The following is a 15523-nucleotide window of genomic DNA, read 5'->3' as shown; positions in this document are numbered from 1 at the left end:
ACAGACATGTGGTCCATAAGGTGGTGCATCGATGCAGACAGCTGCTTCCGGGAGTTTCGGGCGCACAATGGTGGACTCCCGCACACTCCCCTCAGTGCCCAGTGGCGCACAGTCCTCGTGTGGGAGACAAGGGGGGGGAAAAGACAGGTGAGCGAGGGGTAAGGTCACAAGGGTACACATCAAACAAGGCAATGCAAGGCGAGGTGCGTTTGGAGACGGAGCGGAGAAAAGCTCGTCCCTACCGTATGTCACCCCCCCTGTCACCTACTCTACCCTTGCCCTTACCCCATATTTACAACAATCTACACATTTACAAATTCGTCACTACTGTCACGTCTTCCCCATATTTCCCCTACACCAAATTCGTCCCCACAATCCCTCTAACCAAAATTTGCCATCACCAATTCATCATCAATCCTCATAAGGAGGGAGAGATGGAACACAAGCACAATGTCACACCCACGTCATGATGCGTCTCACATTCCAAACATTTGCACAATAAAATAATAAAACCTGGCATGGTGTGGAGTAGTGTCACCTCAGGTGAGTGGATGTAGATGGTGCGAGGAGATTTCAAACCTAACTACTTCCTAAATGACTTTAACACACTTTACACTACCTGGGGTCTTCCCTGCCAATCCATTGGCCAACTTACACTATGGGTTCTAAAAAACCAATTCCCATTGACCAAACTGTGGTGCTTCTCAATTTGGGGTCTCACTCCCCCGATTCATCTCCCGGTGCCCTTGCACAATTTCCGGGCTGAGTCGTGTAGCTCTCCCAGCAGGTCTACCCACCTGCACACCTCCACCACTGTAGTTGCCACCCGAGCTTACCCGGCTCCTCACCCTAACCTATCTAACTGGGGAAGGCCCTCTGGCGCTCTCCCCACTCAGTGCCCTCTCTGGCACTGGGCTACCCGGGTCCGTCCTCCGGATCCTCGGGCCCCATCCACAACAACTCTACTGGCTCCCAGAGGCCACCTGCGGCCTCACCTGGCCGACATCCTCACAGTGGTGGAGTGCCCAATCAACTACACATACTAACAGGCTACATGCCCAGCCATTTCCACATCACTAATGCACCCATCCAAACTCCATTCTTCCACACGCACCACAGATGCCAATATCCAACCACAATTTACCTGTACCCGCTACCTAACTCTTCAACTACCCTCCCCGGGTATTCGTGATAGGGGTCCACTTTTCCTCCATTCACGCCTTCGCACCATCCACTCCACTACACAGTTTCCACCATACTCACTCCACGACCATCCATTCCATACTCCATATATTCCACACTCCATGTATTCCACACAACCATTCTCCATTCACCTGCAGTTGCACACCTGTGCAATCTCACCTGGTGCCACCTGCACCCTCCTTCCTCCCTGGACCCTTTGGTCAACACAACACACATCACCATCACTTACTCATACACTGCTCCATACACCTGTTCAGTTGCACACCTGTGCAATCTCACTTGTTCCTCACTCACTGCACCATACACTTCCACGCTCAATACAATTCACAATCACCTTCTCACAATACACTCCTGAATACCTTTTTTTACACACACACACGGCATCATCTTATCTAACTACTCTCCTCTGGAACTTGCGCTTCCCAGTCGCCCCTTTAAACTATTGCGCTCCCTCGTCATTATTATCCAAACTAATCTACCTGCGTCCCCACTGCAGGTATCATTGTCACTACCTAACCTTACCGTTACCTATGGTCAATCTCTAGGTCCCTACACACGATATCCTAACCCTCCCGGGCTAGTTTTCACTGCCATAAACCCCATAAACCTATTGCTCCTTTGCCCCCGCTGTGAGGGATGGCAGAGTTGCCATCCCACCACATCGGGCATCTCTCACTACCAATTTGGCTCATCCAATTGCAACCAATCAAAAATTTTCCAATTAGTGCCAATTCTGTTCACTTTTCTAAATTTCGGATCAAAAACACTATCATCATCACCGTTCATTAAACTTGAGCCTCGGTGCGTCGTTACATTCCCAAAGCCCGGCTTCGCACAGCCGAGCAATGAACGCGGGTGGTTTGGTCGCCTGCAGGTTGAATCCGTCCGGCTTTCGGTTCAAGGGAGGTGGTTTGGTCGGGCCGAGATTCCACGCACCATCTCGGCGCGGCACCTCGCGGTCCCGGGCCCGATGGCTCAATCTCGCCCGGTCGGAACCCCGCCCCCGCCAGGGGGCACCGTCCGCTTCCTCCTACTCGCCCTTGAACCGGACCGGTCGCCTCGCCCGACAAGGCCTGGACTCGACCGTGCGGGGCGGGGCCAGGCCCGAATCGTGCGCGACGCTCCGAAGCGGGGCGACGCAGCATCGATCCGCGCGAAGCTTCGCATCCAACAAAGCGCGCCCCGCGCGAAGCTTCGCATCCAACAAAGCGCGCCGTGCACCGAGCGCCCGCTATCCGTCGCCTTAGCTGCTAACCCGGTCAACGTCGATGCTTCACTTGCATGCTCACACCACGCGACCCGTTTCACACTCACAAAGCCCGGCGTTCCAACGCCGTCCGTACATTCCACACACTCCGTCCATTCCACCAACGCACTCCCTGTTACACACCACACCTCCCGCACACCTTCTTGCGCACACTCGCCGTTCGCACACTTCGGTCCACACCTCTCCTCCGTTACATCCTCTGTAACACTCACCATGGGCGTGCACTCTTGCATCCACCCACTAACGCGCTCCGATGTGCTCTCGCACTCGCGCCACCATCAACTCAGGTGTGCTTCCTCGCACACCCTCAACCATTCCAAGCGTGCATTCTCGCACCCGCTCCTCCACCAACTCACTCTCCGGGTCACTCTCACCCTCGCACGTACACTCCGTAGTGCATTCCCGCTCGCACTCTATAACACACCCACTCGCCGACGCACACTTTTTTTTCACAAGCACGCCATTCTTTCGTACACCACGCCCCTCGGACCTCCCACAAACGCCGGGGTGCCATATCGATCCCAATCGCGTGACAATTCTCTTCGCGCCAAACATCCTCTTACAAAATCTCCCCGCACAACATCCAGCACGACTCACCTGGGGGATCCTCTTCTCCACGCGTACCTGCAAATCTTTATAAGGATTAGCAAGTACGGCATCAGGATGTGAACTTAGACTTTGTACATTTTCCATCTCTTCCTTCGATTCCTGGGCTTCCTCCCTCGTCTCTTCAATTTCAATTCCCGCTACTTTTGCTTTTTCGACCGCTGGCTTTATTAAAATGCCCTCTACTTCAGCGGTCGCTGCGGTCGCTTCAACGGTCGCTGCCCCATACCCCGGGTCGCGATTTCTACCCCCGTCATTTTACCCGCGCTTTTCTCCACTTCGCCCAACCAGCACTTCTCGCCCCGCTTTACCTCGTCGTGCACCCTTGGGACTTTTTCGCCCAACCTGCGGTCTCTGTCCCTCTCCACTTCCCTTACCTCATATGCGGCTCTGTCCCTCGCCAGTCCCTCAGTTATTTCTTTAATTTGGTTTCCCAAGTCATTTTTGAATTGCTCCCTCATCTCGGCCATAAGGGCCTCCATTCCAGCCATAAATGATTGCATGTCTACAACCGTTGGTACAGAAGGCGCGGCTCTCGCTGCCATGTGCGAGGCGCCATTTTGTGCCTCTTCAAACACGTGCGCGAGGGCGCCATCTTGCGCACCTGATACCTCCGCAACCACCTCCTCATTGCTCTCCTCCATTTCTTCCCTGTGGTCCTGGGTTACCCCTAACCCCTCTTCTAGTTCCTCCACCGGCATCCAATCATCTTGACCATCCATGGCACGATTTTCAAATTTTCACTTTTATAACAAAGTTTCGGCCCACTCGGAATTTGAGCGCGCTAAGCGCTTCAGGTCCGTATCTCGCTCCCGACACCAATTGTTACGGAACCCAACGTTGGCCTATGGTTCCCCTTTGAGGGGGGATTAGTCCCCTCGTTTGTGACTGACCGACGTAGTCCCTGAAGCTGCACTGCGACCTCCGGAAAGGCCGGTGCACAGCCTCGTTCGTACCGCGGACAGATGTTAATTGATTGCCGAGCGGTGTTTAGCAACCGCGGCACGAACTGTTGCCAAGACTAACCCGATCCTGAAACGTTGGCCAAAATCGTGCCTCAGGTGTCCAATGAGGGAAAAGACAAAGACGACACGGATGTGAAGAAGAGGAAGACGAAGGCAAAAAGGTTTGAAAATGCTACTATATTTATTCCTACTATTTACAGGACCAAAATAACCAAGGAAGAAGGAAAGATAATAAAATAAAGACAGAAGAAGAAGAAGCGGACACAGTGCACCTTAGCTTACCTATGCAGTCTTACTTAACCCAGGACAGAACAAACAAAAGACAGACTCACACGAATGGGGAATGAAGGCAGGAACGATTGGCTGGAACCGGAGCACGGTCGGGCCGGGAGTGAGCAGCCGCCGCCCCCTTCTCGATCGGCACGTTCAGCAGCCGCCGTTCCTTCGCGGCCACGGTCGAACACTGCCGTCGAAGCTCAAAGCTGTGGTGGTTTAAAGCTCATGGGACATCCCTCTCTCCTCTCCTGGATCACGCAGCTCGTCTCAGGTGCGTTGCGTGCTTTTTAAGTGCTCAGCCTCTCTGCTCATCTCCGTAGCTCATCTGGACTCATCTGAGGTGGGGGCGTCTCCCGCGGGTTATATAAGCCCCACCCTCTCACCTTTACGAACCTTCCCCGATCGCTCTTCCTCTGCCCTCTCAAGCCAAACCCCTCGTTCTGGGTTGGTCGGCAAGGGCTGCTCACTCCTCCCCTCTATGACGAGGTGGAGACACGCCTTTCTTCTCCGAGCCGACCGCGTGCTCAATGGAGGCAAATGCAGTTGGTAATAAAGGCTTTAGGAATGGGAATGAAAGGGAATCTACTCTATTTGAATTCGGTGCAATGGAGTATTAATTAATGGAAGACAAAGCCTTAACCTAATACACAGAATAAGGAAATAACTACCAACAAGGAGGAAATCTATGATTGGCTAACGTGATTGTATATGACCTAACTAAGGGACGCCCTTTGACCTTTATACACAATAACTGGAGGAAGAAGGGTGATATTTTTTACAACAATAAAAACACACAATTCTCATTTCCACAACAATATGTATATATATATATATATTTTTGTATGGGTTTTGAATTATTGTAAGTACAAACTGCAATGTTGATATAAAAGGGCGGTAGGCTTTGAGTCAAATTCGGAAGAGGAACTTGTGAGGGGGATGGGGCATCAACCGTGAATAGAGGAGGGCATTTCTTTGCAGACAGTACTAGATATGCATTAATTAATTATTTACTACAGCACCTCCGGATGACGTCGCTGACATATTTTTGGCTTGCTTGATGGCGTTAAGCCGGGTTAGGCACCTTTGGCCTGATAGAGATTCGGCCTGCAAACAAATTCCGTCTGGCCCGCATATATGCATTCGGTTCAGACTTCAGACCCTAGGAACACTTAGCTTTCACTTCTTTTGTATTGCGCTCAACCCACCACGTGCAGAAATGTAGGCTTTCCCTTGCATTGACAGACCAACACAAAAACATATAATTCCATGTTTAAACTGTTAATCCAGTCAAAATATGAAATGACACAAAACAAATTGCAACAGAATCCATTTTACCTGCATTTATTTTGGAATAGCTAACAAAACAACATATTAAAAGTATAGGAAAATTGAAGTTGTGGAACAGTGCCAAATTTGCAGAAATTCAAAATGGCCGCCATTCAAACTACTTTTGCCCGTATAGCTCGGGATCTGAGACTCGTAGACACTTAAATTCTGGTGTCTATACCCATGTTTTCAGGGTCAAGGAAAACAATAATAACAGTATTTATAACATTGGGTCATTTGCTGACACCTAATTTGCATACATTCAAAACGGCCGCCATTTAAAATTAATATTGGCACATATTTCCCATCTGAGTGAAGTTGGAGTGAAGAGACGTTGTCTGCAACATATTGTATGAAGTTGTCTGATGTCAGATTGGGAATCTCTACCCCACTGTTGACAGCTGCACGGCGCTCATACGTTGTGACCTCTTGGTAGCAAATGACCCAATGTTAAACAAATGACCCAATGTTATAAATACTGTTATAAATATGTTCATTGACCCTGAAAACATGGGTATAGACACCAGAATTAAGTTTCCACGAGTCTCAGATCCCGAGCTATATGCAAAAGTAGCTTGAATGGTGGCCATTTTGAATTTCTGCAAATTAGGCACTGTTCCACAACTTCGATTTTCCTATACTTTTAATATGTTGTTTTGTGAGCTATTCCAAATTAAATGCACGTAAAATGGATTCTGTTGCAATTTGTTTTGGGTTGACCCCTTTTTAGCCGCGTCGCAGACGCTGCTCATAGTGCCCACTGCTGTTGTTGTTGTTCTTCTTGTTCTTCTTCTTCTTGTTCTTGTTCTTGCAGAGAAGACAAAACCTCAAAGCTCCACCCATTCTGGGATCCATAGCTCCACCCATTGTGGGAGAGGCTTCATATAAACAAATATCCACCATTTTATTAACTCGCATAGCTTTGAGGCCTGTTTTGTAGGCCCGTGGTGTCTTCCTCTCTCACACAGTTTTATTTCAAATCAAATTCGATATATCATTTCATTTTTCACAGTCGCTAACATAGTTTTAGACTCGGTTGAAAAAAAACGGGAAGAAAATCCGATGAAAGTTGCCCTTTATAGAACGAAATGAATTCTCAAAGGCCTGTAACTTCAAGTCCATTGAGATATATTTTGTTTAAATCGTGGCATGGTCAGTCATACACCGCCCGAAATAACAGACGGGAAAATGCAGAGATATATTAAAAATTCGTCCATTTGATGACAATCGTCACTGAAATATTTAATTTATACGTCGTCACAATAATGTGGAGAGAGGAGCATAGCTTCGTTCACGTGTCGCCACATACGGGAAATTGCCGAGATATATTTTTTTACAATCATGGCATGGTCAGTCATACACCGCCTGAAATAACAGACGGGAAAATGCCGAGATATATTAAAAATTCGTCCATTTGATGACAATCGTCACGATGAAATATTTAATTTATACGTCGTCACAATAATGTGGAGAGAGGAGCATAGCTTCGTTCACGTGTCGCCACACACGGGAAATTGCCGAGATTTTTTTTTTTTTTAATCGCGGCATGGTCAGTCATGCACCGCCTGAAATAACAGACGGGAAAATGCCGAGATATATTAAAAATTCGTCGCCACACACGGGAAATTGCCGAGATATATTTTCACTTTGCACAAAAATAACATCAAGTAATTGAATCAATAGGAATGTCCTGTGCCTATAACATTGACGTTATAGGCACAGCTGCATCGAGGCATTGTGTAACATCGACGCGGCTTTTGTTTTAATTAAAACTTTTTGTACTTGTTTTTCATATTTTGATTGGACTATGTATGCAGACCTCACTTTTGGTAAATAACCGGAAATTAAAAATACATTTTTAATTTCAAATGACTGCTCAGTTATCGTTCTGGCCCGCATGCGGACAGCTCTACGACGATCTGGCCCACTACTAGAAAAAGGCTGCTAACAACTGGCCTAGAGGTATGCACACTCACCTCTGAGCCATCTAGCTGGGGTTCCAATCTTACCCGAGCGTTGAAATGCCATCCCTGTGTCTCGCAGGCAGGACGAGGGAGGCATCAATGTGTGTGCCATCCCTCGGATGGATGTTAAATTGGGCGTCCCGTCTGACGACATGAGTTGGTGGGCGTTAAACATCCCACGATATCCTTCACGAAGAGTAGGTGAGATATCCCCGACACCATTAATAAATTGAAAATTCCTGTTGTAACCCACAAACGGGCACTGCACCAGTGACTCGACCGATGCACCAGCGATACAAAAGAAGGAGAAGACAAATATTTCAAGGCAGCAAGCCAAAATGGTGGATTTCAGTGGGTCCCAGGCAGTTTGGAAGGAAATGAACTTGCGTTCAGGATTTTGTACGTACTTTCTGCAGATTTGGAAGGGCACAGTACTTTTTAAAATGGGCAGGGGACATCTTAAGAGGGATTGTGTGGAGCACCCGACATGATTATTCCAGCTATGGATCTAGAGTATCTTGGTCTTAGAACTATATTCCATCCGCGATAACTTGAGAACAGCTGAAGGGATCTTAGTTAAACTTTGTGCAGGTATGTATCATGAGGTAGAGATGAACTGATTCGATTTTGAGGTCACATGGTCAAAGGCCAAAGGTCAGAGGTCATGTTAGGTAAAAAGCCTGTTACCACGATAATTGGTGAACTGGTGATGGGATTCTGACCAAATTTGGTACACTTATGTAGAATGATGTAATGCTGAAGCGATTAGATTTTGGGGTCAAGAGGTCAAAGGTCAGAGGTCATGTCAGGTAAAAAAAATCCTGTTACCACGATAACCGGTGAACCGGTGATGGGATTCTGACCAAATTTGGTACACTTATGTAGAATGATGGAAAGCTGAACTGATTAGATTTTGGGGTCAAGAGGTCAAAGGTCATGTCAGGTAAAAATGTGATGACTTGTGAACAGCTGAAGGGATTTAAATTAAAACTTGGTGTACATATGTATACTGATGTACATATGTATACTTTCCATCCACGATAACTTGAGAACAGCTGAAGGGATCTTAGTTAAACTTTGTGCAGGTATGTGTATCATGAGGTAGAGATGAACTGATTCGATTTTGAGGTCACATGGTCAAAGGTCAAAGTCTGTAATAGGTCTCTAATAGGGGGCATCATGAGAGGGATTGTGTGGAGTGCCCCACATGTTTATTCTTTCTATGGATCTGGAGTATCTTGGTCTTAGAACTATTTTCCATCCGTGATAGGTTTTCGTTACTGCGATAACTTGAGAACAGCTGAAGGGATCTTAGTCAAACTTGGTGCAGATATGTATAATGTTACTTGGTGCAGGTATGTATATTAAAAAAATCCTTTTACCACGATAACCGGTGATGGGATTCTGACCAAATTTGGTACACTTATGTAGAATGATGTAAAGCTGAACTGATTAGATTTTGGGGTCAAGATGTCAAAGGTCAGAGGTCATGTCAGGTAAATATGTGATGACTTGTGAACAGCTGAAGGGATTTCAATTAAAACTTGGTACACATATGTATAATGATGTAAAGATTAACTGATTAAATTTTGGGATCAAGAGGTCAAAGGTCAGAGATCATGTCAGGTAGAAATGTGATAACTTGAGAACAGCTGAATGGATTTAAAGCAAACTTGGTGCAAGTATTATAATGATGTAATAATGTGGGCGGAGGCATTTTGGTCTACGTCATGACGTCGAAGAGTGCCGTTCTAGTCTTTTTTATTTTTAGAAAGCATGGGGATAATAAAAGCAAGTCACTATTCCTGTGAATAATCGGTTATCGTTCATTGGTTATTGGTACCTGTGCTCCAATTCAAAGGACAATAAAGTGTAATTGACACCATGGAAGAACGGTGTAATTTTTATTTGAGTGAAGAAGATGTTTGTCTTCAGAGAAAGTTTGTCCAATCCAAAGTGCATCAACAGTGAAATTTAAACGGTAAACTGCAGCTTGACTCCTAAAGAAGCACAATGAAACTGGCTGTGTGAAGGGCAGGTATTAAAGAGGACTATCTGCAAGTTCAGAAGGTGGAATGTTGAAGCCCCTGTGCCTGTAGGAGAGGGAAAACGTACAGAATCAACCATTGTGAAGTGGGCCGGAAAGAAATATTTTGGGACAACTGTGAGCGGTGTACAAGTCTCCAGACATTGTTTTTAGTGCATGAAGTTGTTTGTGTGAAAGGGGTTGTGGAGCATTTGGGTTGTAATAGAAATTTGGTTTTGGTCTCGGACAAGTTCAAGTTCAACCTGTTTGGCTCAGACGAGCAGCAGTTCGTGGAGAATAATTTAATCCTCGACCGCAGAGGGATACTGTCTGACATCCGCAGGACAGGATAGGATGTATTGGGTGTGCATGTCCAGTAATAGTTGTTTTAGACGTTATTTTTGTTTCTGGTATTGTGAAAGCTTGGGACCACATGTAGTCCTGGAAGAGCAGTTACAGTCTTATACATGATCACTTCAGAGGGGACAAAAGGTGTATTTTTCCTCCATTGGGTACCTACCAGGAAGTCAGGAACAGAATGGTTGGCCAGCCATGAGAGACCTGGTGATGTACCGTCGAGAAAGAATGAAGGTCACTTTGAATAAAATCTGAATGTGGGCCCAAGACTGCTGAAAGTGGCGAAAGTACATACTGTCGTGTGACTGCTCTCAGTTAACACCGGGAGAGTCACGGAAGGTCAAATGAGCTTTTACTCCGAAGCGTTCAGTTAAATTGTGGACTTGATACACGCGGGGAAAGAAAGGGAAAGGGGAGGAAGCTGAAGCGTTTATCTGAGCGATCCCGCCGGGCAGTCTTCAACCTGTGGAAAATAACTTGAACAAAAACCGGGTTTAGAAATGTACAGGGAAAATAACAAAAGGGTTTATTAAAACGGATGCCGGGACAAAAAAGCGCGACGATAAACTAAATTTCCTATATGGAGTGCTCCTGCACACATAATCAAACACAGACAAAAGGGATGGAAGAACTGGAAAATAAATTATGTGTGTGTGCACTTGGCTCCGATCACTGGTGGGACCCCGTCAGGGCCTGCGAACGGGTCCGGGGCGCTGGCTACATTGTGCGCGAAGCTCGCACATTGGCGGGAACCAGGCCTTGTTGCGTCCTTTCGCGCTGCAGCGCTCGTACACTCGTCCACACATGGAGAACCGCAGTTCCCAGGCCGCGGCTGTTCCTGTAGCCTCTCTACGTCTTCGATGGCATCTCTGAACACGGTCGGTCCAAGGACAATCGTTCCCGAGGTCCAGAATGAGAACAGGCACAAGAGTGCGAGGGAAAAGAACAAGGGAGCCAGAGGTCGTCGAGGGCAAAAACCAAGAGAGGGGAAATGTCCGTCTGAGAGTTCTTTTAACGTCGGGTCGTGACGTCATCGGCACTTCTCCACCAATGCCCGCATGCCACCACCACCTTGTCCAGCTCTCCACCAATCAGCGCGCCGCTTCTTGCTCGACCTTCTCTCTGCCAATCAGTCGGTGCCTTCTTGCTCCACCCTTCTCCCTGCCAATCAGAAGCCCTGGCCAATCACGGCTCCCCGGGCGTGTCTTCACGGATCTTTCGTCCTATGCGTCCTTTCCAGTCGTAATCAGCCCAAGTGCGTCATCTGGGTTCCGGTTAGTTTTATTATTTAGTGTGGTTTAATTAACGGGCATTTCCTGCGCTACTGTCTATGGTGCGGTGCCATAAAGGACAAAGGATGTATCACAAAGCGTAACTACGAACAGGGCATTACTTAACCTAATCTGTGAGCTAAATAACATGCCCCACCCCCTCGTGACGGGGACAAATATACACTTATCCGACATTCGGCTAAACAAAACTTATTACATGGTGATGGTTCTTATCACCATCGGAGCACCGACCTATACAAATCTACTTGACTCTACACATCACTACCCCACAGACATAACAATACGTTACAAGTGTCAGTCGGCATGATTGGTTGGCATGACCGCTGAAACATGTTGGCCAAGATAAATTTGGCAAGAATGATGATTGAGTTTTTGAATTTATTCGAGGAAATTGCAATCCAATACATCTATAATGTCATCCGTGGCCAATAATTGCCATGTTCATTGATAAGGTTCCATCAAGCGTAAAAACCCCAATCAAGTACAATGTACCAAACTGATGTCTGTTGCGAAGCTCAACCTTGCTTATGTAACTTGAAGTTGGAGTATGTTTCATAATGTCTGTTCATTTTCAAATGCTTCTTCTTTCATATGCAGCATAAGGCTATGGGTTCGCATCATTGGCCGAGAGCGTGACTGTGTCGCTGATGCAATACTATGTATAAGTTAGGACAGGAATTTGTAATTTGTCTGTGGTGCCGGTGTTGCGAAATAAATCCGCCCCCGTATAAACTCTCCCCCCGGCGAATCTGTACCGGTATAAACTCGCCCCCCGGCGGATATGTTTCTCGCCCCCCGGCGGATACGTTTCTGGCCCCCATCAGAATAGAATCTCCCCCATTCTCGTTTGCGGATATATAAATATACATATGGAAATATTGGTTTACAAAAGGGGACGTGATAAAAGTACTACTAATATTGTTAGGGTTGGGGTTCGGATTGTTAGGGTTGTTAGGGTTAGGGTTAGTTGTGCCAAGCACACAAAGCCAAATCCATACTGATATAATATAGTTTTTATATGAGTCACACATGCAACTCTACCAGCGTCATCAAGATATTTTAACATGTTATAACATTCATAAGGTAGTCTAGTATTGTTTAGTTGTACAAGTTTACACCAATATTCAGTTGCTCTAGTTGTAGATTAATTGTAAAAGATCCTAAAAGATCCTTTCAATCCTGACAAATCTCACACTCTTACTATATCTCTCCGAAAAGATCGACTGGACAACCCTCCCATCTACTTTCTCAACAATCCTCTCCAAGAAGTTCTGTCGCTCAAGCTTTTGGGTCTCACTATCTGCCATGATCTTTCTTGGGAAAACCACATTTCCAAGCTGGCCTCCAAAGCCAGTAGCCGACTGGGCATCCTCCGTCGTGCGAAGTCCTTCCTAGGCACACCTGAGCTCCTCACCACATACAAGGCTTTCATCCGCAGCTCAATGGAATACTGTTCTCCCCTATGGGCCGGTGCTCCTGCCTCACACCTAGCTCGGCTTCACGCTGTTGAAACCAAAGCTTTCAGAATCATTGGAATCTCCCGGATTAAGCTAACTCCGAGGGCCTTTCACTCACTGACCACAGGCAGGTAGGTGGTCATTCTGTCTTCTACCGACTCCTCTCCGGCCTTGCTCCCCCAGCTCTCTCTGTGCTTTGCCCCCCAAATATTCCTACAGGTCGCACAAGATCTGCCAGCAACCCTCTGATGGTTAAACTCCCGAAATCTCGACTCTCTGCTTAACTTCACTCTTTCATTCCTCTTTTCTCCCGCCTCTGGAACAAACTCCCACACTCCCTTCAATCCCACTCCTCCCTCCAGGTCTTTAAAACAGCTTTTCACCACCATCTCTTATCTTCCCCCATCCAAAACCTTGATCTTGTCTACCCCCGCTAATTCACCCCAAATCTACCTTGTTTGAAATTCCAACTTCTTTCCTGGAAGTCCTGGCAGTGTCCATATGTTTTATACTTCTCCACACCCCCCCTTCCCATGCCCCCCCCCCAAAGCCCTCTCCCTCCCACAGATCTCTCGATGTCTCTCGGTCCCTGCTCTCAAATGTTGTGTTTGTGTCCTTCCCTCTCTCTCCCCATCTTGTCTACCGCTCCCCATATTATATGTTTTGTGTCGGTTTGTCTTTCTGTGTGATTAATGTTCGCTCTTTCACGAGCCTCGATCTTGTATCAAAAAAAAAAAAAGAAAAAGAAAAAAAGAACACCTCCACAATCACCAGGAGCCATACAATTGTTACACTTTTTTACAAGTTTGAATATCTGCTGAAACATGTACATATATATTATGAGGGGGCGATTTTGTCACGGGGGAGAGTCTATTTCGTGACAGGGGGGCGAATCTATTTCGAGGGGGGCGAATCTGTTTCGTGACACCGGCGATAGCTCGACTATTCTTCGCCAAGGGCAACGTGGGATCATTAACCTTCACCAACTAATGTTGGCAGACGGGAAGCCCTGTTTGATGTCCATCCGGGGGACGGCACACACACTGATGAATCGCCCTGCCTGTGAAACACCGGGATGACATTTTATAACTGGATCGAGATTCAAACCCAGGCTACACAGCCTAGAGGAGAGGGTGCGTACCTCGAGGCCATCCTGTCAGCCTGTCTAGAACATAAACGACTGATTACAGTGTCTACTTTTCCCCGTTACGCTTTCTGCAAGCTTGATTGTAAAATTCCACATTCTATTTGAACCCGAATTTATTTGTTTATATATTTATTTTGAATAACTCTCCTCAACCCCCCCCCCCCCCCCTTGTTGCCTTGTTGCCTCAACTAATTCCTATTGCTTCATATCCCTTCATGCAGTTGCTGAATAAGGTTGTCTTCTAAGGCAAGCTTTCTGTTGCCGTCCTTATTGCAGGTTCCAGTTGATCCTCCCCAGGGAGTGGCAGACTGCATGGCGGCCTGTGTGTGTGCACCTTGCTGGTACCGGAGACCATGTGTGTAAACGTAAAGGGGAAAATGATAGTGAAAGGCATGATTGTATTTGCTTGACCTGTGATGGCATATGTGTTGCCTTGTCCACGTTCTTAACACTGCACGAGTGTGCTGAGCCTGAACTATGCTTCCGCTTCTCCAAAGCTTATTTACGCTTCCTAAAAATATATCGTTGTCCAATGAAGGCAAACGTCCTCGAGTGGACGTGTTATAACATGTAGCTATAAATCTAGATAAATAAACCTCGCTAAATGTAGCGAGTGATAAATGCTCTTCAGTGGACATGTGTCGATGTGGGTAATTCTTGAGAGATTTGAGTTAATTATTACTTGCAAAATCGAAGATTTTTGAAGTGTATTGGTCGGTTGCGTTTGTGGTTCTGTCTGTCTGTTTGTTTGTCACCGGCCTACAGGTCACAATTCTAAACCGATCGTCACGAAACTTCATCAAGTTGTATAGGTCGTCCCAATTGAGAAGCCTATTGTTTTTGGGGTCAAAAGGTCAAAAGGTCAACATAGGCCAAAGCTCACCAACTTTGCCAAATTTCTAAAATCCTCAATTTTCATCCGATTGACTTGAAATTTGAAGAGGACTTGCATATCTGGTCACTGAATTCAACCACCAAGTAATTTTGAGGTCAACATAGGCCAAAAGGTCAACATAGGCCAAAAGGTCAACATAGGCCAAAAGGTCAACATAGGCCAAAAGGTCAACATAGGCCGAATTTCTAAAATCACCAATTTTCATTTGATTGACTTGACATTCTAAGAGGATTTATATATATGGTCACTGAATTCAACCACCAACTATTTTTGAGGTCAACATAGGCCAAAAGGTCAACATAGGCCAAGTTTTTTAAATCCTCAATTTTCATCCGATTGACTTGAAAATTGAACAGCATTTGCACATTGAGTCACTAAATAGGGAAACTAACTTTTTTGAGGTCAAAAGGTCAAAGGTCAACTCAAGGTCAACGTTACAAATTCATCATTTTTCATCTGAAAAATCGTCACTTTCTTCCTGTTGACCCAAGCTTTGATCAAGATTGTCAATTTTAATCTTGATGAAATGGACAATTTGCTGTATCAATGGCAACCTTTTTTCGTGGGGGTGGGGGGTTGATTTTGCAAGTATCGTGCTCTGCATGATGTCTTCTTGTTACTTGCAAAATCGAAGATTTTTCAAGTATATTGGTCGGTTCCGTTTGTGGTTCTATCTGTCTGTTTGTTTGTCTGTCTGTTTGTCACCAGCCTGCAGGTCACAATTTTCAACCGATCTTCACGA

The 15523-nt window shown here is 46.3% G+C and overlaps 1 protein-coding gene across 4 annotated transcripts in view; it reads left to right on the top strand.

The window, feature by feature from the left end:
* Window positions 1–15523, top strand: part of ABHD18 (abhydrolase domain containing 18) — an 80386-nt gene that overhangs the window by 27270 nt on the left and 37593 nt on the right. For 3 of the 4 annotated variants that reach the window (XM_078775839.1, XM_078775841.1, XM_078775842.1), the window contains one exon: window positions 14163–14241. The exons of the other annotated variant lie outside the window; for it this stretch is intronic. In XM_078775839.1, coding sequence (XP_078631965.1) covers window positions 14163–14241 — 79 coding nt within the window. The remainder of the gene's footprint in view (window positions 1–14162; window positions 14242–15523) is intronic. 4 annotated transcript variants of the gene reach the window in all.

This window comes from Myxine glutinosa, chromosome 4 (genome assembly GCF_964187855.1).
Source record: "Myxine glutinosa chromosome 4, kmMyxGlut1.1, whole genome shotgun sequence".
Classification (NCBI taxonomy): domain Eukaryota; kingdom Metazoa; phylum Chordata; class Myxini; order Myxiniformes; family Myxinidae; genus Myxine; species Myxine glutinosa.
Note: the sequence above shows the minus strand (reverse complement) of the source record. Positions and strands in the feature narration are given on the sequence as shown.